Source organism: Photinus pyralis, unplaced genomic scaffold (genome assembly GCF_008802855.1).
Source record: "Photinus pyralis isolate 1611_PpyrPB1 unplaced genomic scaffold, Ppyr1.3 Ppyr1.4_LG5, whole genome shotgun sequence".
NCBI classification, from domain to species: domain Eukaryota; kingdom Metazoa; phylum Arthropoda; class Insecta; order Coleoptera; family Lampyridae; genus Photinus; species Photinus pyralis.
Genome location: NW_022170596.1, coordinates 37,474,845 through 37,501,827, shown reverse-complemented (window position 1 = coordinate 37,501,827; position 26,983 = coordinate 37,474,845). Strand labels below are relative to the sequence as shown.

The following is a 26,983-nucleotide window of genomic DNA, read 5'->3' as shown; positions in this document are numbered from 1 at the left end:
TTAGGGGTCAGACGCTAATAATCATTTGTAGGCCTTTGATAAATAAAAATTGTTAAAAACTTACAAAAATGATTATTATTATCCTGCATAATGTATAACAAAATCATTAAAGTGAAACATTTGGAATTGATTGATAAAATTGGAGGAAAAAGAATTTATGTTTCCGTGGGACCGGGAAAATGTATCATTAACGTCATGGTAGATTTGCCCCTGACAAAGTCTTATCGATCTATATGTTTACCCTGAGCATACACCTTATGCATGTATTACCAAAATTATCCAATTACAACCAAACTAACCCCTAAGTTCCAAGCTGGATTGTACTTAATTGTTTCAAAAGAAAGCGGCCTTGTGGATCTGAAAATACAACATGCTTACCTACCACAAAGATGACACTATCCCTAGCTTTATGTTATATAGTCAACAACATTTTAGGTTACACTTAACCACTCCGAAAGTATCAATCACAAACTATGACTGGATAATTTCGGTATATACTATTAACTGTGCGATTCAAACAGGCATGCAAAACACTACTTAAGATGTATATGGATAACACGTCTTTATCTAACAGAATTAGCGTTTTTCATTAAATTTTACAGTCTCATCATAAGTTGGTGGAGCTAAAAAATACATTCAATCGCAAATATAAAGGAATTTGGCGCTTACCTGTTGAGTCAATTGGTGCACCCGGAGGGTACGGTGCCGAAGCCGGCATCGGATATGGTGCTGCCCCGACAGGTGGATATGGTGCTGCCCCGACAGGTGGATATGGCGCTGCCCCGACAGGTGGATATGGCGCTCCAGGTGTTGGTGCAAATGGGGCACCAGCAGGAGGCACATAGGGAGCGCCGTTGGAGGGCCCTTCCATATTATTGGTAGGATAAGGTGGAGCGAGAGGAGCTTTTTCAGGGGGATAATTAATGTTATCGTATGATAGGAGAGGTGTCAAATCACCGGGAGGAGCGGTTGCTCCACCAACTACTGGGCCAGGAGGGTAGGGTCCAACTGAACTCGGAACCTGATTGTATGTGGGCAGTGGGAGTTGTTCCGGCGGAGGACCCATAGGAACACCAGATAAAGGTACTCCAGCTAATGGCACTGAGCCAATCGTAATTGGGATTTCGATAGTTAAATTCGAGTGAGGACATGGCAACACTGCTTTCGCCTAAATAAAATATTTATCATTACTTTCATCATGCACAATTACTAAGGGCTTATTTATCTGTTAAAAGCACCATTTGGTTGATGGAAATGTTACTATTGAGTAAAGTTGAAGCAGTCAGAAAGAGGTTCTGGGTCGTGGATTCGAATCCCATGCAAGACAGTGTTAATTACCTATGTTTGTATAATGAGTTATTAGACTAATTGCGAATTAAATGTGGGAAAATGGGACCTAAGTGGCAAAGAATACCTTTGTTCGATATAAACTTACTTTCAATTCGTACGTTGCATTCATTATACTACACGGTATTAAATTAGGGTACACCATATTGGATGGTATCTTAAGTTTAGAAGTCCAAGAATGTTCACCGTGGGCCCCAATACCACCTTCAACAACTTCAGCTACAAGAACTTCCTCAAATCGATGACGGGTCGATGGGTAATGGGAAATAAATTCGACATGCTATAATACAACGTATCCATGAAACGATACAAACTCAAAGTACTTACTCTATAAATCTTGAACACTACATTTTCCACACTAACATTTGAGAGATTCATAACGCAAGCTCCGACATTAACATCTTGATCAGGGCAATATCCTGTAGCCGGAATGGAGACCTGCAACGTCAATGGGCCAGATCTGCACCAGCAACAGCATAAATGCTTATCATCGCTGAACGCTTTCGGTTCCTAAATTTAACAACCTGTCAGTTTTACTTTAGATATCGTGTACTTACCCGTAAACCAGGTAAATAGTTCAGATCCAAAGGAGAAACAATATTTAATCCGATTTTTGATTCATAATCGAATTTCCACGGACGATCAATGGTGCCTTTAATGCTATACCGAATATTGCCATGAACACCCTCGAAACTCGATGGTAATTGTGCAGGTAGGATGTAAGAAAACGGATACGAATGCCTACCAGGTGGTAAAACAAAGTTTTCTCCACCTAAAATTACATCGATTACAAAGTCCAATGGTCCAAGATTGTACCTTGTAGCAATATGTATTCGGCATCAAAGTAAACCTCTTCCCCACTATACCGGACACGGCGTGTTCTGTGTTTTTTGGAAGAATGATCGTAGTAACTTTCAGATTCGTACCATTCCGTCTCCGCCCTGCCTTTAAATTTTATTTTAACAGCCCTTAGATTCTTTTCTTTATTAAATGAGCACTCGACTCGACCGGCAATTGTTTGTCCAGGAAAGCAGGCGCCTCCATAATTATCCAGAAACACTTCAATAGACATTGCGGCACAGAAATTCCTGCTATAACCTCAACAAAAATTGGACTAGATAAACCAACCAAACTTTATCAGCGGGATTCGAGAAACGGAACCATTGATTACAAAACTATTAATTATAATACTGTACACTTTTTTGAAGATTAGGAATTAATTACTCATAAATTAATAAACAAATTATTGTGGTGATCAGTGTTGCCACAGCTGCCAGATATCATTTCGCATCTGAAACTAAACGTGACTCCCACCAAAAGCGCATGCGTTGCTGTGATGAAAGCCTTTGAACAAGTTTTTAATAATAAATAAATACTTAAATAAATGATTTTTTTTGAAACAGGGAAGGAAGAGTCTCCTTTTATGTGCACTTAAATTAAATAGTGTGGTTTGTGGAACCTGTAAACCATCTCAAACAAGGAAACAAAAAGGACTATACCTAGGGCCTCGCCTAGGGCGGTTTGTTGATCCTGTAAATAACAAATATGTTTTGATTTCTACAATAATAGACGAATTACTATGTAACAATGAAATTTTACAAAGAATTTATAATTTCTGAGAATTTGTGAGAAGCTATACGCTTTAATGTGTTCTTATTTGTTGATCCTGTCAAACGAAGAACCAAAAAGTTGGTAAAAGATTGTATTTCTTTTACTTAGGCCCCACCTAGAAAAATATTTACCGCACCTGCTTATACGGGCGTGCTGGTAATGACAAACTGACTTTACTTAATGTTACTGTTTTAATTTTTTATTCAATGCTGTTACTTAATACTCCAAGTAAAAGCACGGTGTAATAAAAAAAAGTAAAAGTAATATATTTGTTACTGAATACTGGTTACTTTCAGTACATTTATGAAGTATTTAGTACTCTTTGCCATTGGTGACACAGCTACCTATAATTCCGTAGGTCCGGCTGGGTTATACCAAGAGTGGTTATAGTAAAGCCTCACCTTCTTTAGAGAGGAAAAACCATCACTGAGCCCCCCCCCCCCCACCCCCGGGTGATTAGGTTAGCCTGGTCCTACCCTTGCCCAGTAATTCTGACCGCCACCAGGTCGTCAGGTTCCCCGGGACCCAGATGGCAGCCTTCCGGAGCTTAGAAAGGCAGTCCTCTTGTACTACCAGGTGGTATTTGGTGGAAGCTCCACACGCATTTTGGAGCTGCGTTACACAGTTCCCCATTTCCCGAATAACAACAAAAAAAGGCACATGGAGGCAGCACGTACAATGGCGCTAAATATGCGAAGTGCGCGGATACATTCGCTCACCCTCGCCTACAAATCCAGAAGGGTTTTAGACAAGAAAGGGAACCACCGACCATCCACGCAAAAATGACCATCATTTACAATTACAGAATGAAACGAAAGGAAATGGTGTGTTTGGTGGGGCGATTGTGACCAAGAGACCTTTATTATCTCCAAAGTAACATAATTTGTGGTGAACGGCGTAACCAAAGTAAAACATTATACCATTGACTATGGGGGGGTATTAGTCAATGATTATACTTTAAAAGTGCACGTGGTGACCGATGGACGTCGTGTCCTAGACTCTATTAATAAAGCTTCCGCTAATTAACAATAACGAGATAAGGATACGCTAGCGGCTATTATAGTGGATAAGGATATCGCGCTTGAGGAAATCCATGATAGTGTTCGAAATGTTCGTTGAAGATCGTGAAGTTTCGCGAAAATTTAGTTTTTATACAAATAAGCAAAAGCCATCCCGGCTACGTCATCGAATTAAGAAAGTTCCCCTTTGACCGTCCAATATGGTTATTCGTGGCATAGAAAAATCTCGGCTAAACGTTATTGCAAACTTTGTAAATGTGTAGTGGTACGTATAATAAAAAATTTGTTATAAACAGTCGATGGATCGGAACAATTTACGGTCCATCGATCTAGTGCCGTTAGTTGACCCGCCATGGTAGAAACACACGCCTATTTGTCACTGTCAAATTAACTTCTGTCATGTGTGTTGGGCTTGGGTGTAATGTAATTCTTAAATGGAAGATGACTACTATCCGCCCGCAAAATAATCTCACTTGTAATTAAATCGCAATACCTTTAAGTAGTAAGTATTATGTTATTTTTAGAGCGCAGTCTTCGTCCGGTTTCTCCAGCACTATGGGGAAGTTGCTGTCGAAAATATTCGGCAACAAGGAGATGAGAATCTTGATGCTAGGATTAGATGCTGCTGGCAAAACTACGATACTTTATAAATTAAAGTTGGGACAGTCCGTAACTACGATACCGACAGTCGGATTTAATGTAGAAACTGTTACTTATAAAAATGTGAAATTTAATGTGTGGGATGTGGGAGGTCAGGATAAAATCCGGCCTTTGTGGCGTCATTATTACACTGGAACTCAAGGTTTAATATTTGTAGTCGATTGTGCGGATCGTGATCGTATAGACGAAGCGAGGCAGGAGTTACATCGAATAATTAATGACAGAGAGATGCGCGATGCGATAATTCTAATATTTGCCAATAAGCAGGATTTACCCGAGGCGATGAAACCGCACGAGATACAGGAGAAATTAGGCCTTACGCGTATTCGTGATCGTAACTGGTATGTACAACCTGCATGTGCGACTACCGGGGACGGGCTTTATGAAGGTCTTACGTGGCTTACTAGTAATCATAAGTTATAGCATCCACGCAGTTTCTCATTTTAGTACATAACGCATACGAACGCTATTGTAAAATTACTGTAAGGATATATTTTGTAAATAAATTGATCGTACTATTTAATTTGAATGAATTTGAATTGTTTTCCGTGTAAAATATTGTTGCCACACATGTGCCACCAAATAACGGCAATATAACTTGAAATCATGTAGTAATTGTATATTCACACTTTTATGTAGGAGCCAGCGATATTGTTTGTCAGTAGGAAATATAGCAAATTATTTTAATTGTAGGAAATCCTTAAAGCAGGTATTTATTGTTTGTTTTTTTTATTTGTTTTTTATATAATATAAAATGTTAAATTGGATACACTTTTTGTTATTTTTTAGTACGCTTACCGCAAAATACCTTTAGATATTTGCAAGTGTCTTCGATAATGAAAGCATTTTGACTGTGCAATAAACTCTAATTCGTTAATATTAAATTACAGGGCGTTGTGGAGAAATTCATTCTTTATGTATCGAGGGAAATTTTAAGAGTTCGTATGAAATTAATACAACTGTTAGTTTGTTAAAATTTGTCGCATTTTAATATAAATCATTTATAGGAAATGTTTTTCATGTGATAATTTAATGTGATATCCACATTCCAATTTAAGTAAACGAACTTTTTACAGTTTAGAATAAGTAATGTAATATTTACATTTCCTCCAGTGTCTGTAATGTGACTAAATATTTTGTTATTTTTTATGTACTGCCATAACTAATCGTATCAAAATGTTCTGTATGCTTGTTTTCATTGATTACATTACTAACTGAAAGACATTTAACGTTACTGTAAGCTAGTGCCCTGTATCAAAATCATCCAATTGTTTTTCTATTCGCTCTGTTCGAACGTCCCTGTATTGAGTAGGATCAACTTGTCGCCTAATTCTATATTGCTGTATATATTTTTTACTTGATCACTAGTAATAATGTAGAATTGCATTTGCAATTGATCCTAGTTTGAAAAACATCTCAAAGAAGCCTTATATAAATGGCAGAAACAATTTGCTTTAATTGAATTAAGAAACATTTGTCAGAAACTTGCCCTTTTTTTTATTTTGCTTACTCAAGCGATAGTGGAAGAATTGTCCTCGCTCCTTTAGCATACATTTAGAATTAATTTTGTTGCCTACATTTATAACTTGAAGATTTTCTTCAGCAAATTGGTCTACATTTTCAAACATGAAACCAATAAAATATTTTATGTTAATATCTTAGTTTGCTTATATAAATCTATAGGTAAAAATGATTGCCAAAACAATATGAATATATTTTTTAATATCGCTACCGCATTATATTTTAGCACACCTGTTTACGGTATAATAAGCAGGCTAGGATTTACCTTGTAATCGACACAACTTAAAAACAAGATAAAATGTCTTAAAATTATAAAGCATGCATCGGCACAAATTTTGTGAATCTCCCAAAAACTGCATTAGTTACAATTTTGGCATATATATAAACGAAAACAAGATCGTTCTCTTACTAAATAATATTTGAAGCTTTATAGTTTAAATGAGCTCAAAGTGAACTACAACTGTTAAATTCTCCATTGTTTCTTTTACTGTTCACATCACATGTAGTTATTATGCCCATGTTCGTTGTACCGGAAGTGGACACCACTTTTTTTACATTCAGTGGAACATCATGATATGCTTTTTGTAACGATTTTGGATATTGCGAGTGGAGGGTGAACTTATTGAGGACACCTCCAGAGTAAATGGATGTAATCTTGGCTATGATTCCTCATTCAAATGACTGCAGGACACTCATCTTGCATGTTATGTTTTGTCCAAGTACAGGTTTTTCTTGGGTAACTGTACAAAATCGCGCGAGATGCCTGTGGTGCCCTCTCGCGTGGCGGCAATCTGACCTTGTGTTTTGGCCTTTAACCCACAGGAGGTCAAGGGAGTTGCTGGATAATACCTACTTGTTCTAGTAAATCATAGTAATATTCAAGCACCAGTCTAGAGATGATTTTGCAGTGATGGTCGAAAAGCCATCAGAGCTGGGACAAATCCACCAAAAAAAAGGGTTGGAATCTCGTCTATAACTTTTGATTGAGAAGTCTGACCTGAAAAAGTGTTTTCCCGAGAAATTTTGGTGTAGTCGATTTTTGGTAAGAAAGGAAGGTTACTTATACACTGCCTTTTTTTTGATCCCGAAAAAAAATTATCTCAGATCGACCCGGAAAAAAAATTTTCTTATAGAATGTGGCCTGTAGAATCCATAATTTCAAACAGTTCCAAGATTGGGCTACTAGTTCAAAAGTTACAGCCCTTTGAATTTTTTTTCGAAATTAGTTTCTAGTCTATAACTTTTGATTGAGAAGTCTAATCGAAAAAGTACGAATTGTTTTGGATTCTACGCACCAAAATTAATAAGAAAAAGGGTTTTCCCGAGAAATTTTGGTGTAGTCGATTTTTGGTAAAAAAGGAAGGTTATACACTGCCTTTTTTTGAGCCCCGAAAAAAATTGTCTCAGATCGACCCGGAAAAAAATTTTCTTATAGAATGTGGCCTGTAGAATCCATAATTTCAAACAGTTCCAAGATTGGGCTACTAGTTCAAAAGTTACAGCCCTTTGATTTTTTTTTCGAAATTGGTTTCTAGTCTATAACTTTTGATTGAGAAGTCTAATCGAAAAAGTACGAATTGTTTTGGATTCTACGCACCAAAATTAATAAGAAAAAATGTTTTCCCGAGAAATTTTGGTGCAGTCGATTTTTGGTAAAAAAGGAAGGTTATACACTGCCTTTTTTTGAGCTCCGAAAAAAAAATTGTCTCAGATCGACCCGGAAAAAATTTTTTCCTATAGAATGTGGCCCGTAGAATCCATAATTTCAAACAGTTCCAAGATTGGGCTACTAGTTCAAAAGTTACAGCCCTTTGAATTTTTTTTCGAAATTGGTTTCTAGTCTACAACTTTTGATTAAGAAGTCTGATCGAAAAAGTACGAATTGATTTGGATTCTACGCACCCAAATTAATAAGAAAAAGTGTTTTCCCGAGAAATTTTGGTGCAGTCAATTTTTGGTAAAAATGGAAGGTTATACACTGCCTTTTTTTGAACCCCGAAATAAAAATTGTCTCAGTTCGACCCGGGAAAAAATTTTTCTTATAGAATGTTGCCTGTAGAATCCATAATTTCAAACAGTTCCAAGATTGGGCTACTAGTTCAAAAGTTACAGCCCTTTGAATTTTTTTTCGAAATTGGTTTCTAGTCTATAACTTTTGATTGAGAAGTTTGATCGAAAAAGTACGAATTGATTTGGATTCTACGCACCCAAATTAATAAGAAAAAGTGTTTTCCCGAGAAATTTTGGTGTAGTCGATTTTTGGTAAAAAGGAAGGTTATAACACTGCCTTTTTTTGAGCCCTGGAAAAAAAAATTGTCTCAGATCGACCCGGAAAAAAATTTTCTTATAGAATGTGGCCTGTAGAATCCATAATTTCAAACAGTTCCAAGATTGGACTACTAGTCCAAAAGTTACAGCCCTTTGAATTTTCTTTCGAAATTGCGTAACTTTTGATTGAGAAGTCTAATCGAAAAAGTACGAATCGTTTTGGATTCTGCGCCCCAAAAGTAATAAGAAAAAGTGTTTTCCCGAGAAATTTTGGTGCAGTCGATTTTTGGTAAGAAAGGAAGGTTGTACACTGCCTTTTTTTGAGCCCCGAAAAAAAAAATTGTCTCAAATCGACCCGGAAAAAAAATTTTCTTATAGAATGTGGCCTGTAGAATCCATAATTTCAAACAGTTCCAAGATTGAGGTACTAGTTCAAAAGTTACAGCCCTTTGAATTTTTTTTCGAAATTGGTTTCTAGTCTATAACCTCGGTTGGAATCATCGATCCGCATCTTTAGTGATGGTGATTGGACTCAAATCCTTTTTTTGACTTGAAATATAAAATGTAAAAAGGTCTAAATAATTATCTTTATTGAAATTTAATCAAAAACAAATACTTATTTGTTGTTATAGACCTTCCTGCAAAACCAATTCCTGCTTGGAGGGCGCTTCAAGAAACAACCGGTTCGCCTTGCCAGGTCGACCTGGCACCACGCTCCACCTGCTAGAAGACCCGCAAACGCGCTCCGACGGCAGCACTCGCCGCGTGCACTTCGGCTATACCATTTTGTACATATTGCAATCCATAAAACGCAACAGCATTTTATTTAGCGTTGCCGGCTAAATAATTTACACGCCATAAGAAAATAAGAACGAGAACCACGTTCGCGGTTTCAGCTAACTAATTGACGATCGACACGGAAGCCGTTTCTAAGATGCTGAATGGTTCCCAGGGTCCTCCGACGAGCAGTAAAACATCTGTTTCGGAAGAACTACCCCAACGGCCCTGATGGTCATGGTAGTTTCCTCTTAACTCCGATACGCGAATGCTGGTATCGTTGACGGTTCAGCGTTCAAAAAATGTTCGTACAAGGCTTACTTGCCGGTCCAAAAAACTAATCTTCTCGTTGCCATCCACAGCAGTGTGCGACGGCACCAAAAACTTTTGCCGCCTACTCGTTAAAGACGCTAAATCCAACACTCGATTCTGAATGGATACAGGAGCCGACGTGTCCGTCTTTCCAGTCCTCAGTTCGCGACGTCGCCAAAGCTCGGACAAGTATAAACTTTTTGCTGCCAATGGGATGACCATACGGTACCAAGTTGCTGTCCCCAGACCTAGGCATTCGCAGAAACTTCGTGTGGCAGTTCATTCTGTGTGCAGACGTTCACCAGCCCATCATCGGTTCCGACTTCCTTCGCCGATTTAATCTGCTGGGGGACGTAAAAGGAAGAAGCCTGATAGACGGTGAAACAGGAGTGCAAGTGCATTCGCATCCTCGAGTTCTGTGTGTTCAATTGGATCGGTTCAACGTGCTCAGTGATAAAGTAACGCAATTACGCACCAGATCACAACATCCGGTCCACCTGTATTCTCAAAGCCCCACCGAACATAGACTTACCACCGCTCGAGCTGAATTCGCCATCATAATAGAATTAGGAATCTGCCGACCTTCTGAATCCCCCTGGGCGAGCCCGCTTCATTTCGTTCCCAAGAAGTACGGTCCTTGGAGGCCATGTGGAGATTATCGTCAGCTTAACGCCGCAACTATTCCAGATCGTTACCCACTACCCCATTGGCAGTACGTCGTAGATTCTGGATAAATGCACCAGCACCTTTTCAAAACTCGAACTCGTGCGTGCGTTCCATCAAATACCAGTCGAGCCGTCGAGCATTGAGAAGACCGCCATTACAACCTCTTCCGGAATATTCCAGTTTCCGGTGATCTCAGGAATGCGGCGCAAACTTTCCAACGTTCAATCAACCAAGTTCTCAAGGATCTATACCTTACACGATTGCGTACCTTGACAATGTCTTGATCGCACCACCAACCGAAGCCATCGCATAACGGTGCATCTCGAAACAGTGTTGCAACGATTTCAACAATAAGGAATCGCCAAATGAGAATTTCATGGAGTGTCATAATCGCTCACATATTCCTTATTGTAATGCACATATCTCGCGAAAGAAACATCCCCATAGCGGCATGTGTCTCTAACAGGAAACAAAATTTCACAGCCGCGCGTTGCTCTCAACAATTTGCCATGCCTTTTCGGCAAAATCGAATTTACTAAAACGGGGGACCTGATGCACCACAACGACGCACACTGCCTCTAACGGACACCTCTGGTTGAACAATAGGCTCCCTCCTCCTGCAGCCCAATTCCCGTTTTTGTTCACATTGTGTTCGTTCGGTGGTGATATCGATATTCATTGCCTTGGTTCCTGAATTGCACGATTTTAATGGGAATCCTTCTGACTACAAAGTCTGCCGATGCCAAATATGAATGCCCTAACTATCGACACCAGTCTGGTGCTAACTTCCCGGACCATAAATATTGGCCACTGATCTTTATTAGCAAGATAGACGACGTCATTGGCGCCCATTGTTGTAAAACTCATGAACCATCGGTAGCTATTATTGTTGCGACCAAAGGGCCGTTTTGTGATCAGTGTTGGTTGGGCACTAATGGTTCATGCTGACGGGCGGAGGGACAGAAATAGAAAACTACTCTTCATAAATAGGCTAGCTAAGAATGCAATAAAGGTTTCAATTTCACGGGACTGATATGCTCAATAGACAGCTGCGTGACTTCTTAATTACGCTTAAGATGAAAAAGAGGCCTAAGGACTCACTTTGAATTTTACCAGGTAATTCTAAAACCTCTCAACCTCATCCTTGCGACATAAAGATAATCGCCTGGAGCAGTTAGTAGTACTTATACGGATAATTGTAAAGGTCAGAAGAATTTTGCATTAATTCTTATCTACCTATTTACCCTCAATGCTAGTACGTACAGGTAGTCGAAAAGTTCTTCTTTAGGCAAATTACGGTAATTTGGTGTTCTACATGATGCGTAAAGGGCCTTTGAAGAATTTGTTTAGCTTAGGTAATCGGGGAATGCGATGCGGTGCGTGTAGTAGGTGCGTATTAATAATAATAAATAAGTGGAGTTTTAAGATTTAATTTACTTTAGAGAGGGGTTGTTTCGTTTAGAATGAGCATGGATTGGCTCTATAGTGACAAAGAAAAACGTAAGTAATGTAATTTGGAGAATTTACATTCTAAACAACAACGTGTGTGGTCTCGCTTCGTAGTATTCCGATTTGGGTTTCGTCTTCTCGAGCTGAATCGCAGTTGAAACACCGACCGATGGTGGAAGTTTCGTTCAGTTATTCAGTATACAAATACCATCACAAGTTGGAACGTGTTTGTATTCTTGATGTGTCAAACAGAACGTAATATTCTACAATGTTAGGAACATTTAAAGAGATTCTTTAATAGTAAGTTTTCGTTTTGTAATATGTGAATGAATTTCCGGCAATGCGGAAGTGGAAATCGGTCGGTGTTGTACTTTATCGTAGTTTTTTCAACCCCGGTTAGTAGAGCATCGATGTTATTTTGTTTTTATGTACTTTGACGTAAAAAAAGGCGCGCGTGTGATTGTGTTAAGTTTTGTCGGAAAGTGTGGTGGCGCAAAAGAGCGCCAATGTACGCCGAGGGTGAAACGGACTGCATCTGCAGGACCCTTAGTCACCGCGAGGATGTCCAACACGTCTGACTCGCAGACTGACCCAGAAAGACATCGTTCCGATCTTTACACGCGACCCGGTTGGGTCGACGCTACCGTCGCCTTAAGTCAGTTAGATCAGGTAAGTTATCACCCTATCCACGTGTGGTCGCCCTTGATAATTCATATCGTTTGTGAATCAGGTGTGATAGATCATTTGGAGCCAGACCTGGTCTCGGTGTGGAAGGCGATGTGCCTTGTAAAGACCACCCGGAGAGCAACGTGTGTGGTCCGTAGCTAGGCTTTACCTGATCCCCGCGCGGCCTCGTCGACCCTATTCGTGCTTACCAAAACCATCCACCCGTTTGTTATTTTTGATTTCCGGAATTTTCTCATGCTCCATTCTCTTTACCCAACTATCATCAACTGCATCTCCTCTCATTAAACATTTACAAGGACATTTCTCATTTACGTTTATTATGCCGAGCGTTTCCAATCAATCCTGAAATATTATACATTAATTCGATGTTCTTCATAAACGCGATGGAATTACGCTACTTTCAGATAATTACTTTATTATCATCACATTTAAAAGACAGGACCGTGCTCACTCCCATTTCGCTCCACTTTCTATCATGTTCGCAAGTACTCCGTCTTCAATCGATCGACCATTTTTCGTTGAAGGTGGTCGAAGGAATTAGTATTACATGCTTAGAAAAACGACAAAGCCCAGGTGCTATTTCGACCGCGCTCTACCAGGAATTAAAGCCGTGGCGCCGTACGTTCCAAAGGACTGCCGGTTACTCTTTTGTAGCCGCAGTTGTGCACTCATTTAGCAAACAATTACGGAAACATAAGTTTACTTTAATTTCTTTTTAATCAAACAGGTGGTCTTCGGCCAATTATCGGAGGTCGATGGGTAGGCCATTAATTTCCCTACCGATTGTGCTAATTCCGTCGTAGGTTTTTTGCCCTTTCTTTTCATCTCCGGTCGACGTTTATGGAGATGAATTTCACGTCGTCGTGGGGGTTCAAGCATTTCCAAGAATTTGCTTACAATTTACAAATAAATTATTTTTCGTTGATTGTTCAATCCACGGCAAAGAATCAATGGGCACGTTGCTTAAACTGAATCGTCTTCAATATTTAATAAATATACACGGCGTTCTTTGAACTACCTTTATTAATACTTACTCCATCAATGTCCATGCTGTGACTCGCGTTATACGAAACGTTTGAAAGCCAGAAATAGGAACTAATGACGATACACAGGGTGTCTTCTCTGAGAAGAACCCTCGATTTTCGAAAAATGCGCACGGGGTGACTTTATAAATAAACTCCCTTCGAAACTCATCCAAAACCAGGCGAGGGGTTGATCACGGTGGGAATTCGGTGTATAAGTTTGGGGAATTCTTTGGGAAGTCTCGGAAATTTCGAGGAATTCTTTGGGAAGTCTTGGGAATTCTCGGGATATCTCGGGAATTCTTTAAGAAATCCCCAGGATTTCTCGAAAAATCTCCCGATGCCTAAGCAATCTTGCCAGGAACTATATGTACGTTGACAATATGCCCACAAAGCGTTGGATAAACATAAACTGTGTTAAGAAGTTTCATATTGTTACTGAAGACGACTATGATTATAACAACGACCAAGAAGATAACACACTAGATTTATCTACTCCAGAAAATTATGAAGCGGTAGTTTTGAACTTGAAAAAAGTCGACGCGGGCGGCATTCATGAACTTAATTAGGTGTTTCGTGGTTTTCGACATAAAAAAAATGTAACGTCGAAAACAGTCCAATCCAAGATGAATTTTTAGACATGCCGTACGAAAATTTATCCACGAGGTCGATATTTAGGGAATCCGTGGACGTGAACTCGAATATTTTTCGGTTGGGCGCCGCCACCCCGGCGGTGGGGGAGAAGGGAGCAAAAAGCGCGAGGCCGTTTTTTGATTAACTCGCATGTTTGAAAATTCGTAGCGGATGATTTTCGGAGCTATGACGATTGTTCTTTCGGGAAAAATAGGGAAGAGCGTTTCGGTAAAGCGGAAGTACCGAGGAGGTTCGCAGTTAGAAGCCGCCTCCGATGCGCCTGAACATAATATACTCACTAGGAGGCGGGGGACGTGGAGGGAACAAGAGGGCGCGGGGGACGGCTATCCTACGTGGAGCGGGGTGGTCGAAGGATTTTTTCGAAAAAAATATTCGCGGGGAGCTCAACCAATCCGTCGACGGATGTAGAATTTTCGGCCCTTGGGACCGTTAAAAATATCTCTAATGAACCTTCTAGTTTAAATTTGCAAGGCACGACATTGGGCAAGCGAGTTACTTTCGACGCGGCAATACATCAAGGTATAAATCTTTTTAATTCCCCTCCCCTCAGCTCCAGGTATTGAACAAGAAGACAAAAATTGGCAATTATGATTTGTACTGCAAATGTCATTTTTAACATTCCCATTAAAATATGCGAAAAACGACTAAATTTTATCTAAAAATGAAATAATATATAGGGTGTCCCATTTCAAATATAAGCAAGTTGCGAGGCAAGTTGGCATTAACATCCGGCATAACGGGAAGCGCCACCATCTTGATAATATTTCCTTTTAAAGATAAAGACAGACGGCAATCGTTGTAGGATACCCTCTCGAATACCTTGTATGGCTCGCTGTATGGTTATCTTTAGATCGATGAAATAATCTACCTGGAATGACATCGGCAACTCAAAATGCGAATCAAAAAGTTGGACTAGAATTTGGCAACAAAGTAAGTATAATAAAAGCAATGAAATAAGTTTTGTACATGTTTTTGTACTTTTTTGCGATGGCAAAAGTCTGAACAAACGGTGCAATAAAATGGTTCTATTTAATTAAATTGAACGATGTAACAAATATCATTCTTCGTCGGATGATAAACTAGGTGTTGGTATTTAGCAACAATTTTACGATTATGACGCCAAGCGTGTGTGGTTTCAAACGACTTGTGTCCTTAGAACAATGGTGTAGGTATTTTTTCAAAATAATTTGATCTATGATCAGATTTCATTCGAAAATAAGTTTAATCATTTTCATAATTACTGCGAGGCAATGCGTTTTGACGTATTCTCAACGAAATTGGTTTAACTGAAAACCGTCAAAATAATTAATTTCTGTGTTTTTTACATGTTTTCAAGAAATTCGGGGAAGAATGATTTTGACATCGCTAAGATACAATACAACGTAATAGATTTTTTTCATGTTCAATAAGTTATAGGTATCTTAATGAATGACATGATTTTTATTAGTTTTCAACTTCGTTTGAAATGGTATTAAAATTGACGAAACAAGTCCAATGAAATTCAATCTCGTGGCAAGCAATTCCAAGGGTCGTAAAAGCGGAATGAACGTAATAAAAGCATACAACTTGGGGGATATAATTACATTGTAACAAATTATGAAAAATGGTAGCAAGGTTGGATGCTTTCATCTCGTGGTACCTATTGTCGCCTATTTTGTTTTTAGCGCCTATAAATAACGTAAATATGAATATTTCATAAATATACCGCGTTTGAATGCTACGATGATGGAAATACTGAACGTATGAAATAAATGTTTCCGCTTCTTATTTAATAATACCATTAACATGTATAGACACGGTGTGACCATCCTGTTCGCATATTTAATCACTGATGCGTGATCAATAAAATAGCGACAATTGAATTTTATATACCAAATATAACATTAGCATTTATATTTAACCAGGTAATACTAAATGGTACCTTATTAACGTTGTTAACAGGCAGAGGAAGCATAATTATAAATATTATCCATAGCCAATAAAAAATCATTAAAATCGATTATTTACATTCCGACTACGTATAGTTATATACTATTCATAACACCCCGTATAATAATTAATAAAATCAAATCGAACGCCACGTGGGTGGGTATCTGGGGAGTGGGGAGATTAAAACACAATCAATGTGAAATAAATAATTTGACAAGCTATCGATATCTTCATACTTATTGCACATTGCGCCAATCAGTCAGCTGTAAATCATGGGTGTTAAGTACTACATTCAGAAGGGTTACCCAAAGATTTTTACCATAACCAAGGGGCCGAAGGTATGTTCCTTTTTTCATAATTATCGGTAAATTTCGAATTCCTGCTCTAAATTAACAAATTGCAGGCTTTAAAACTGTAGAAAATTATTCTTAAGAGGTGAGTGATACAATAATTCAAAATTGTCAGTTTAGAAAGGGACGGTCACTTAAAAAAATTGCGGGACGACATTCGTCCTGGGTGTAAGGGAGGCAAATTACTATTGTCGCAATTTCCAAGACGGAAAACTTCGTTAATATTCTAAACATTTTCCCTCGCATTTTCCGAAACTATTTGGACTATTCCATCATTTTCGCCACTCAGGCTTTTCCAAAATATGCATCTTGATTTTAATTACTTTGTAAAACATAAAAAGCTCAGGTATTTTTGTATACTTTCGCCTTCGTTACGCACGTGTGCGAGTGGTTAGGTATTTTTAATATTGTTATTGGACACCGTACGCACATATGCGAATTACAAAATCCCTTCCGTGTTATTAAGTAGCGCGAGTATTTCGCATAAATGCCCAGTCTTGAGTCTCCTGTCCGAGTTATGAAGCTGAAACCAAGTGGAGTGGAATTGTATTTTGCAAAATATTGTTATAGAATAATGCACAACTGAGTGATTCTGGTTCGCTAATAATTTTTATTGGTAGCGTAAGCTTGCATGTTTGCTGTTACACTGCGAGGCGCATGTGAGCGAAGCCACCATATGAGTACGTGCGGCGGTAGCTCAAGGAGTGAAAAAAGCGACAATATCATCTGTTGTTTTGTTACAGGGCAAGGCTAACGGAGACCGAGGTATATTGTGGCTGCGAAGTCGACTTCAACTGCAGTTGCGCTCACTTGGTTCTATTGTGGATGTTCACGCTGGCAAGGTGCTCTTCGTCAGCTTATTGATAATTGCCACCTTTTGTGTCGGCATCAAAAGTGCAGCGTTCCACACAAATGTTGAGCAACTGTGGGCAAGTGCAAATACTGAGGAGGTCACCCCAATTGATGTACTGTCCACCCATCAGATGCTTCTGCAAACTGCCTTAGAACCAGACGTTGGCTTACTGCATCCGCATGGCTTGCTAGAACATTTATCAGTTTTGCGGCATGCAACTCAAGTTACTGTAACTATGTTTGACATTACTTGGCATTTGAAAGACATCTGTCAATCTCCCGGTATACCCAACTTTGATGCTCAATACATCGAACAGATGTTCGAGAACATGATGCCATGCTCTATTATCACTCCATTGGATTGTTTCTGGGAGGGCTCAAAGCTGCTGGGTCCCGATTTTCCTGTGAACATACCGTAAGTTGTTATTCTGTTGACAAACATAAATCTAATGGTTTCAAGCAGGTATGGCATAGGGAACAACATCAAATGGACCAACTTAAATCCCAGTCAATTAGTGGCAAATATTAAAGCGCAAGAATCAAACTTCGACTATCATTCGTTGACAGATTATTTTAAAAGATCCGGTATTACGACCGGGTATCAAGAGAAACCATGCTTAAATCCCAAAGATCCGGAATGTCCGGTAACCGCTCCCAATCATAATACTAGTCGTCCGTTAGATGTCGGAGCAGAACTGACCAGCGGTTGCTACGGATTTGCCACAAAATATATGCACTGGCCGGAGGAGCTCATCGTAGGAGGTGTGCAGAAAAATAAAACGGGCCACATCAAACAAGCCAAAGCTTTACAGACTGTCATACAACTAATGGGAGAGCACGATTTTTACGAATTTTGGTCGGAAACGTACAAGGTGCATCACATCGGCTGGAGTCAGGAGAAGGCCTCCTTGATTCTTGGTGCGTGGCAAAAGCGCTTTTCTCAGGTAATACGCTTGAAGTTACGAAGGCGTAGAAGGGCCACATGTAGATATTATATTTTTTACCCAGACTTTAGTTTGGATTAGTCATAGATGGTCCAGAAGGTTTTTTGGCACCGTCCAGAGTTTTTTAGGTTTTTTCAATGACTCTTTTGAAATACATAAGCGGGTTAGAACCTCTGAATTCTTTAAAAACAAAAGTCAAGGTAAAGAAAATCTATATTTGGTCCCCCTAAGCCTTCGTTTGAAGTAAAAGCGTTACAATAATTTTTTTTCAGGAAATCGAGCACTTAACTGAAAAAAATGCGACCTCAAAGGCGTATTTATTTAGCAGTTTCTCTACCTCAACATTAAATCGCATACTAGCCGAACATTCACGATTAGATATCATAAAGTACGCAATTATTTTTTTGATAACTGCTGCTTATGCCTGGATTGTACACTCTCCTTTAGCAGCTTTAGGAGTTTTCATCTTAGCTTCATCGACATCCGCTGGCTTGGGAGTTTGCAGTTTGCTAGGTTTACCGATGAACCTACTTAGTACTCAAGTTCTTCCCTTCGTAACTGTCGGCCTAGCTTTAAGAGAATTATTCATGCTACTGTCAATGCAGTCGCGTAACAACTTAACACCTACCGAACTTCTGCAAAGAATGGGAATGGCCGTTTTCTCGGCAGCTGTATCCAGTTCCGTTACTCTCTTGGTCGCAGCAATAATTCCAGTACCTGCATTACGAGTATTCTGCATGCAATGTGCCATTATAGTACTATTTCATGCGATATCTATGATACTAGTGTTACCTTCATTGTTGGCTTTAGGAGCGCGATGTAAAAAAGCTCAAGTACCGTGCTTTCAGACACAACCGAAAAATGAACCATCAGCAAACAACAACAACAATGATACTGTAAGTATTTGCATTTTATAGATTTATTTAGAACAGTATAAATTTTGGGGTACCTTTTAAATTACAAAGGTCCAAGTGGGAAAGGGAGTAACGAGGGGGAAATCGCAGACGGAATTTTATACACCATACATCCATTTGGTGTGGAAATCCATGGATATCCACCGGATATCTTTGGACATCCTCGGAAATCCTCTGGATATTCTTGGATATCAGTGGATCTCCATGGACATTCTCGGATCTCCATGGACATCTTCGGATCTCCATGGACATCTTCGGATCTCCATGGACATCCTTGGATCTCCATGGATATACGAAGACATCTGATATGTCTTTGGAAATCCGGCGACGTCTTCGAATTTGCTCTAGGGCCTTTAATTACACACCTAGGTGCATTGGAAATCCGGGAATAGCCATTGATGATAGAGAGAAGTTCAGAAATATTCCCTAGAAATCTTAGCATTCGAAATCTGTTGCAATCGTACTAAAATACAAGCTCTACAAAAAAGTCCATCACAGTTTTTTAGCGCATTTTTGCAAATTTATTAGTAAAAAGGTAGCTGCTGGCTGGCTGGATGGCAGCAAATGCGGGCCCATAGAAGAACGCTTGTAGAAAGACGAGGAGTGTACATGCACCTACCGGGGCCGTGTAATTAACAACTTTACATCTGGGTGCCATCCCCTACCCTGCTATATTAACCTGGAGATTTTTGAGTGTTTTCCGATCATTTTGATCAGATTGCTTTCAAATTGGTGTCGTCAGATAGATCTTAAAAACGCGTACAACTCCTGCGTTTTGTGTTTTTTTCCTAGGGGCGAGATTAACTACCTTTTGCAAGGCGCGCGTCTTGGAGGGGTAGTCGACTCCCAAGCCCAAGCTCTAATTGCGGTCTCCCTATTTTGTGGCGGGTTTTTGGCGAAATGAACGGGGCGTCGGAAGTGGGTACCGACAAAGGGAACGTGGTAGCCCGACAAGATCTTACTGATGCTGGAGTCAAAACTTCAAACGTGATGTATATCCTGGTTTTACTATGAACAGTCGTAGTCGATCGATGCTGACCCTTCCATTGGAAGCATCTAACAGCCAACAAAATGATGATTGCGTCTTCATGCAACTGAATTTTTACGTAGGTTCTGTAATTTCGGTAGAAAAGGCCTTTGATTTTGATCAACACACATCCATATTAAATAAAGCGTCATTGCTTTGGTCGTGGTCTGTTCGAAAATGTAAGGATAAGTTAATTGGTCGTCAGAATTCCGCGTCGCCGTTAACAAACCAGAATGACCTTTTTCTTAAGAGATTTCTGTATACGCTTGAATTCAAATTACTCCTTTAATTATAAAGATATCGGGAGATACGGTCTTTAGCATTCCATTTTGAATGTTTACAACCTCAGTACTGATAACTGACTAGAAATTTACTTGTTTGCACATTAATAATAAGTAATGATCGAATTCAGCAATCACTTTTATCGCTAATAAGTAGGTATACATAACATGGAAAACCAGGTGCCAAATTCTTGACAGAACAGCTTCCTAGCTTAAACCAAAAAGGCTGTAAAAGTTTGTAGTTTAGACAAAGAAGAAATGAGGATTGCTATTTGAAAAAAAAGTTTTATGACATCACGGCGCTAAAAACTCAGATAATAAAAAAAACGTGTTTGACATTATGACAAAATTTTTGACGAATTCAAAATAACCCAATAATCGTTTTGCGCAGAGAACAATGCAATATTTTTCTTTCCGTTTTTTTTTGTTATAAAACCTGACACAATTTTTGTAGGTTGTACACAGAAAAATACGATCTTTAGATTAATTTAATACACATGTTGAGTTATGTAATTGAAAAAAAAGTTCGATGACGTTGCGACCCTCCAACATTTTTGTTTCAAAAATCCGTTATTTTTCGTTTCCTTAATATACCTAGGTATCCAAAATTTGACGAAAATTATCTCGGAAAATTGCACGTACGTACGTACCTTTTTGGTGAATTTTATGCATATAGTGGTGAGTTTATGTAAGTTTGTGATTTTTCATAGTTTGTGAATCTTGTTTGTAATTTACCATTTATCCTTAATTTTTTTTCAAATGTTTTATTGAATAATGTTAGTGTACCAAACGCCACAATATTACTTATTAAATAAATATTATTATATTATACATATATACGGAAAAAATGTTATTCTTTAAAGTTGCATAAAATGATCTAAACGTTGACATTTGATGAAATTTTGAAAACGGTTATCGTGATAGCTACCAAGCTGAAGCTAGGAAGTTAAAAATTGTTGTATTGTAATTATCTCATCTGTTTTCTCCCCTACGAAACAGTTCAAATCACAACACTAACAAAAGCAAAAGAGTCATTTCTCCTTTCATGCGCGCATATCATTAACTTGTACATAAGTTTATACATGTCACTTATACTTGAATATTGACGAGGATATCCTCCAAAGTTTGAAGATATCCTCGAATATCTGCGGATATCCACCGGATCTCCTCGGACATCCGCGGACATCTTTGAATATTCACCGGATCTCCTCAGACATCCACGGATATCTTTGGATATCCACGGACATCCTCGGATATCCTGCGGACATCTACCACTGTGTACACTGGATATCCACTGCGATTTCCCCCTCGGGGAGTAATGAGACTAATTCATAGTTAAATATAAAGATTTGGGACCTCTCCCTGTGTAAATTCTGTTAGTGTTGGTTGGGGTTATTCAGTAACAACCCATGAAACCCGACATCTGAGATCAATCTGGGCGGCGTTTTTCTGTATTCTCGGAATTTGGAAAAATAGGGCTCTAAAATGTTGCTTGTTAGTATTACTCAAATATGACAAGTATTTTTGTATGAACACGCTGAAATGTTATTTATTTTTACAGGAGCAGGCCACTAGTTTAATGACAGCGGAAAAAATTTGTCGCCAGAAGAAGAGCTTACTCGCATGGCTACTACATCAATACATCGAGTCAGTTCTGCTGAAACCCTTCATGAAAGTGACTTTAAGTCTTACGTACGTAGTGCTGATAATTTTTTGTGTATTTAACGGACTAAAACTGGAGTACGACGTTCGGCTGTCCTCGTTTTTGCCCAAAAACACTCAAGAATACAAGTATTTGGACGCGCAGAATCGTTTCCTCGGCTTTTACAACTTTTACCTGGTGACCACCGAGTTAGAGTATCCTCTAAATCAACCTCTTCTCTACGAATACCACTCCTCTCTAACGCAAGTGCCACACGTCCTCAAGGATTCGAACGGTGGACTGAGTATGAACGATTTTTGGTTGGAAAACTTCAGGGATTATCTGATGGATCTGCAGCAAGAGTTTGATTTAAATAGAAGCAAAAATTGTGTCAGTAGTGAGAAATGGTTCGGAAATGCTACCGAGAAGGCGGTTCTTGCGTTTAAATTGCTCGCACAGACTGGAATAGTCGAGTTTCCTGTCGATAAAAGCCAGATTTTTAAGAAAACGCTAGTTAAAAATGGAATAATTGATCCGAAAGCGTTTTATAATTATTTGTCGGTATGGAACTGCAACGACCAAATGTCTTATTCTAATTCTCAATCCAATTTAACGCCCAAACCGTTTCAGTATTACAGTTCGAAAAATGAATTTGATTTGAAGATACGTAAATCCTTACCACTTGTATATACCCAAATGCCCTTCTACCTCAAAAACCTACGAAATACGGGGCAAATCGTTCAGACTCTGAAACAAATTAGAGAAATTTCCGAATCGTTCAGAGTCCGAGGCCTGAAAAATTATCCGATTGGGCTGATATTCTCGTTTTTTAACCAATTTTTATATCTGGATAGCATGCTCGCTTTACAGTTAGGTATAACAATATTTGTGAGTTTCTTGATCGCCTGCGTAATGATACGATGGACTAAATTGTGGTGCACCTTCCTTAGTTTATTTATTAACTTGTTGCTCATGTGTCTAATGAATATCAATGCATTTACTGGAACATTGGGTGCATTTCACTTCATCATAATTACGCGAAATGTGATGTTAATTGCAACAGGATTCCTGAGCGCTATTGGAACACGGGAAAATCGTTTAAGGATGTCATTGGAGTTAAATATGGAGCCAATATTGAAGGGAGATGTCGGTTTGCTAATTTGCGCAACAGTATTAGTCACGTCACATTTTGAATTTATTCAATTTCATATGTTTACCATGCTATTAATATCAGTATGTGGATCTACCGCTAATGCGTTGGTATTTTATCCAATTACCTTGCTGTTGGTGGGTCCGAAAGCGGAAGTACAACCTTTAGAGCATACTGATAGGATATCAACACCACCACCACCACCTGCGGCACCCATTCCCCCTTCAAGCTCTTCCCATACGAGACCGAGCTGTCGAAGTACAGCAGCCAAAACCACAAGAGAGCCTAGCCTAACAACTATTACAGAAGAGAGCTGCAATCAAAATATTATCATTGAACCGCAGGTGACAGTCGAATACAGCAGTCCGGAGTCCAGCTCTAGTGGACAGTATGCTGCCAAAATTACCGCCACGGCAAATATCAAAGTTGAAGTGGTTGCACCGATGTACAGAAATAAATGTAACAGTTGTAAGCGAACTAAGTGTTCACATCGTAAACAGCAGTGTCAACATTGTTGTAAGGATTCAGATAGTAGTGATAGTAATGTGGAAACCGATACGAATCGAAATAGCTAGCATTGTTACCTGTATTCATTTTAATCCCAACCGTTTTAATATTTATAAACTAATTTGGTGTATTAGCAGTGATGAAAACGTTTGTATTCTGGCACTTAAATAATTAGGTAAATTATTAATTAGTAGAACAAATTCTAACTCCAATTGTTTTGGTAATTTTTGCACTGCACGAATTAAAATTTCGATTTTAAAAACGGTGGTGGTCACTTTACCCAATCCTCATTAAGTTTAGTAAAAATGTACATTAATGTCTATATATTGTTGCAGAATTTGTACAAATTTGCTGTAATTGTGAAATAATTTACAGATTTTGCAATACCAGCACTTTGTACAAACTGCAGTTAAATTAATTTATTTATTACAAAAGACAACCTTGTAAGATAATATACTGAATGTATTGGAAAAATATAATTTATATTATTTTTTAAGTAAACTATTTTTACAATGTTTTCTATTCAATCTTATGATTCACGATGGCAAACCTAAGACTATATCAGAAGAAGATTAAGAGGTGTCGGAGAGAGGCATGGAAGAGTTATCGCAGTTCTATAGAATCTACCTCCTCTGCATCCAGCGGTTAAATAAAATTCTCACAAAAGTTCATATTATAACTGAGCTAGCTCTAGACGAGAGCCCGGAGCCACCACAGCACCATAACTCATCTTGTCAGAGGCAACATGGAGAATGACTGGACAGTTGCCAGTCAGATGGTCGATGTGGCGAGGGTGACCTGGGCGGTGAATCGTTCTCGGCATACAAATCACCAGGATTGGACGGCATAATAGACCAGCCCTCCTGTAATGGGGACTGGGATATCATCCACCTAGTGAGAATACATACAGGCTTTCAGATACATACCTAAACAATGTAGGAAGCTTTGAATATAGATGGAAGATAAAAATTCTCTTTATCCCCAAACCTGGCAAAACTAAAGCGTACCGCCCAATCAGTGTGATGTCTTTCCTTCTTAAGACACTTGAAAGACTGTGCAATAGATATATAAGGAATACAGGGCTAACACGGTTTTCGCTGCATCCTGATCAACACACATACTTTCCAGTAAGATCCACTCTCATAACGGGCAATAACCAGCTCTTAGAGTATACGAAGAATAGTGTAACAAACACTCCTTGTCCATCAACCCGACCAAATCGGAGCTAGTTCCCTTCACAAGAAAAAGAAAGGTGTAAGGGATTGATGCTCATGAAATAAATGTTAGGAAGTAAAACTCTATTATAATACCGCACCATAAAACCGCATTATTTCGGGGATCTTTTTCTTACTCTAGCGCGAAATTATATAACCAACTCCCTGATGAGTTTCCAGTCCCTTTCCCCAAAAACATTCATTTTTAGCCTTATTTTCCAATGAGGTTGCACCCACTGTTTCTGTCTTAGCTCTTCTCTTAACTGCTCCTACAGTTTTCAATAGTAAGTTCTTTTTATATTCGGTAGCTTATAGCTCTGGCAACGCAGCTAAGAATTTATTAATGTGCGCATGCGCCATATCAACTTACTTATATTTTGTTGAAATTTTAACCACAAATGCTTCTTAAAGGCAAACATATCGCATATAGCAAAAATCATGATGGGCGCATGCGCAATGCCAAATTTCTTATTTATATATTTCTTTGAAATTTTAACTATATAGATGCTTCTAAGTTTTAATAAAGGCACATTGTAAACATGAGGTGTGAACAATGCTAACTTTCTTATTTATCGTTATTTTCATTTTAACCAATAAGAGTATAAAGGAAAACAGCGCACATAACTATGGCCTTTTGGAACGTACTCATCAGATTAATACATGGGAAAAGCGCCACTCTCGCCTTAACTTTCTTGTTTTTAACGTGGGTAATAACAACTTAAAAAATGCATTTTGTATTTATTCATGGAAGAACAGGGTCTTTCGGTACAGGCCACATTCTATAAGAAAATTTTTTTTCCAGGTCGATCTGAGACAATTTTTTTTGAGCGCCTCAAAAAAAGGCAGTGTATAACCTTCCTTTTTTACCAAAAATTGATTGCACCAAAATTTCTCGGGAAAAGACTTTTTCTTAATAATTCCGGTGCGTAGAATCCAAAACAATTCGTACTTTTTCGATCAGACTTCTCAATCAAAAGTTATAGACTAGAAACCAATTTCGAAAGAAAATTCAAAGGGCTGTAACTTTTGAACTAGTAGCCCAATCTTGGAACTGTTTGAAATTATGGATTCTACAGGCCACATTCTATAAGAAAATTTTTTTCCGGGTCGATCTAAGACAATTTTTTTTCGGGGCTCAAAAAAAGACAGTGTATAACCTTCCTTCTTTACCAAAAATCGACTGCACCAAAATTTCTCGGGAAAACACTTTTTCTTATTAATTTTGGTGCGTAGAATCCAAAACAATTCGTACTTTTTCGATAAGACTTCTCAATCAAAAGTTATAGACTAGAAACCAATTTCGAAAGAAAATTCAAAGGGCTGTAACTTTTGAACTAGTAGCCCAATCTTGAAACTGTTTGAAATTATGGATTCTACAGGCCACATTCTATAAGAAAATTTTTTTTCCGGGTCGATCTGAGACAATTTTTTTTGAGGGGCTCAAAAAAAAGGCAGTGTATAACCTTCCTTTTTTACCAAAAATCGACTGCACCAAAATTTCTCGGGAAAACACTTTTTCTTATTAATTTTGGTGCGTAGAATCCAAAACAATTCGTACTTTTTCGATCAGGACTTCTCAATCAAAAGTTATAGACTAGAAACCATAATTTCGAAAGAAAATTCAAAGGGCTGTAACTTTTGAACTAGTAGCCCAATCTTGAAACTGTTTGAAATTATGGATTCTACAGGCCACATTCTATAAGAAAATTTGTTTTCCGGGTCGATCTGAAACAATTTTTATTTCGGGGTTCAAAAAAAGACAGTGTATAACCTTCCCTTTTTACCAAAAATCGACTACACCAAAATTTCTCGGGAAAACACTTTACACTTTACTTTTTCGATCAGACTTCTCAATCAAAAGTTATAGACTAGAAACCAATTTCGAAAGAAAATTCAAAGGGCTGTAATCTTGGAACTGTTTGAAAATTTGGATTCTACAGTTCGGAACTGGAGTCCCTTTCCCTTTTTTTAAAATTTATGGTATTTGTAGTTCTGATTTTTTTATGGGGAATGAATTATAATATTATATATATGTAAATTATTTATTCTTCTTATCTAATAATAATTTTCCTCACAGAGTTATAATTGTTGGTATGAAGAATAAATTGAACGTAGACAAAATTTTGTTTTATTTTATTAACATAAATATAATGCAACATCGTACATGAAGTAATAAATTC

General features: G+C 38.4%; 3 protein-coding genes across 6 annotated transcripts; 2 read left to right on the top strand and 1 right to left on the bottom strand.

Moving 5' to 3' along the window:
• Positions 1–526: 526 nt before the first annotated feature.
• On the bottom strand, positions 527–2,626 carry LOC116171938 (arrestin domain-containing protein 2-like). The gene is made up of 6 exons (XM_031488991.1): positions 2,164–2,626; positions 1,905–2,119; positions 1,675–1,857; positions 1,436–1,627; positions 670–1,168; positions 527–623 (listed from the first exon to the last, which is right to left on the bottom strand). The coding sequence occupies exons 1-6, from the start codon at positions 2,417–2,419 to the stop codon at positions 577–579; spliced, it is 1,392 nt and encodes a 463-aa protein (XP_031344851.1). The 5' UTR covers positions 2,420–2,626; the 3' UTR covers positions 527–576.
• Positions 2,627–3,887: 1,261 nt separating this feature from the next.
• On the top strand, positions 3,888–6,291 carry LOC116171952 (ADP-ribosylation factor 6). 2 transcript variants are annotated; one of them, XM_031489013.1, is made up of 2 exons: positions 3,888–4,242; positions 4,502–5,404. In XM_031489013.1, the coding sequence occupies exon 2, from the start codon at positions 4,533–4,535 to the stop codon at positions 5,058–5,060; it is 528 nt and encodes a 175-aa protein (XP_031344873.1). In that variant the 5' UTR covers positions 3,888–4,242; positions 4,502–4,532; the 3' UTR covers positions 5,061–5,404. The 2 variants fall into 2 exon arrangements, with proteins under 2 accessions (XP_031344873.1, XP_031344874.1); XM_031489014.1 differs by lacking the exon at positions 3,888–4,242 and adding an exon at positions 4,251–4,452 and having other exon boundaries at positions 4,502–6,291.
• A 5,554-nt stretch (positions 6,292–11,845) lies between these two features.
• LOC116171922 (protein patched) lies at positions 11,846–24,058 on the top strand. Of its 3 annotated transcripts, XM_031488962.1 has the most exons (6): positions 11,846–12,299; positions 14,770–14,923; positions 17,016–17,539; positions 17,588–18,068; positions 18,341–18,964; positions 21,852–24,058. In XM_031488962.1, exons 2-6 carry the CDS (start codon positions 14,867–14,869, stop codon positions 23,655–23,657), a joined length of 3,492 nt encoding a protein of 1,163 aa, XP_031344822.1. In that variant the 5' UTR covers positions 11,846–12,299; positions 14,770–14,866; the 3' UTR covers positions 23,658–24,058. The 3 variants fall into 3 exon arrangements, with proteins under 3 accessions (XP_031344822.1, XP_031344820.1, XP_031344821.1); XM_031488960.1 differs by lacking the exon at positions 14,770–14,923; XM_031488961.1 differs by lacking the exons at positions 11,846–12,299; positions 14,770–14,923 and adding an exon at positions 16,164–16,260.
• Positions 24,059–26,983: the final 2,925 nt, after the last annotated feature.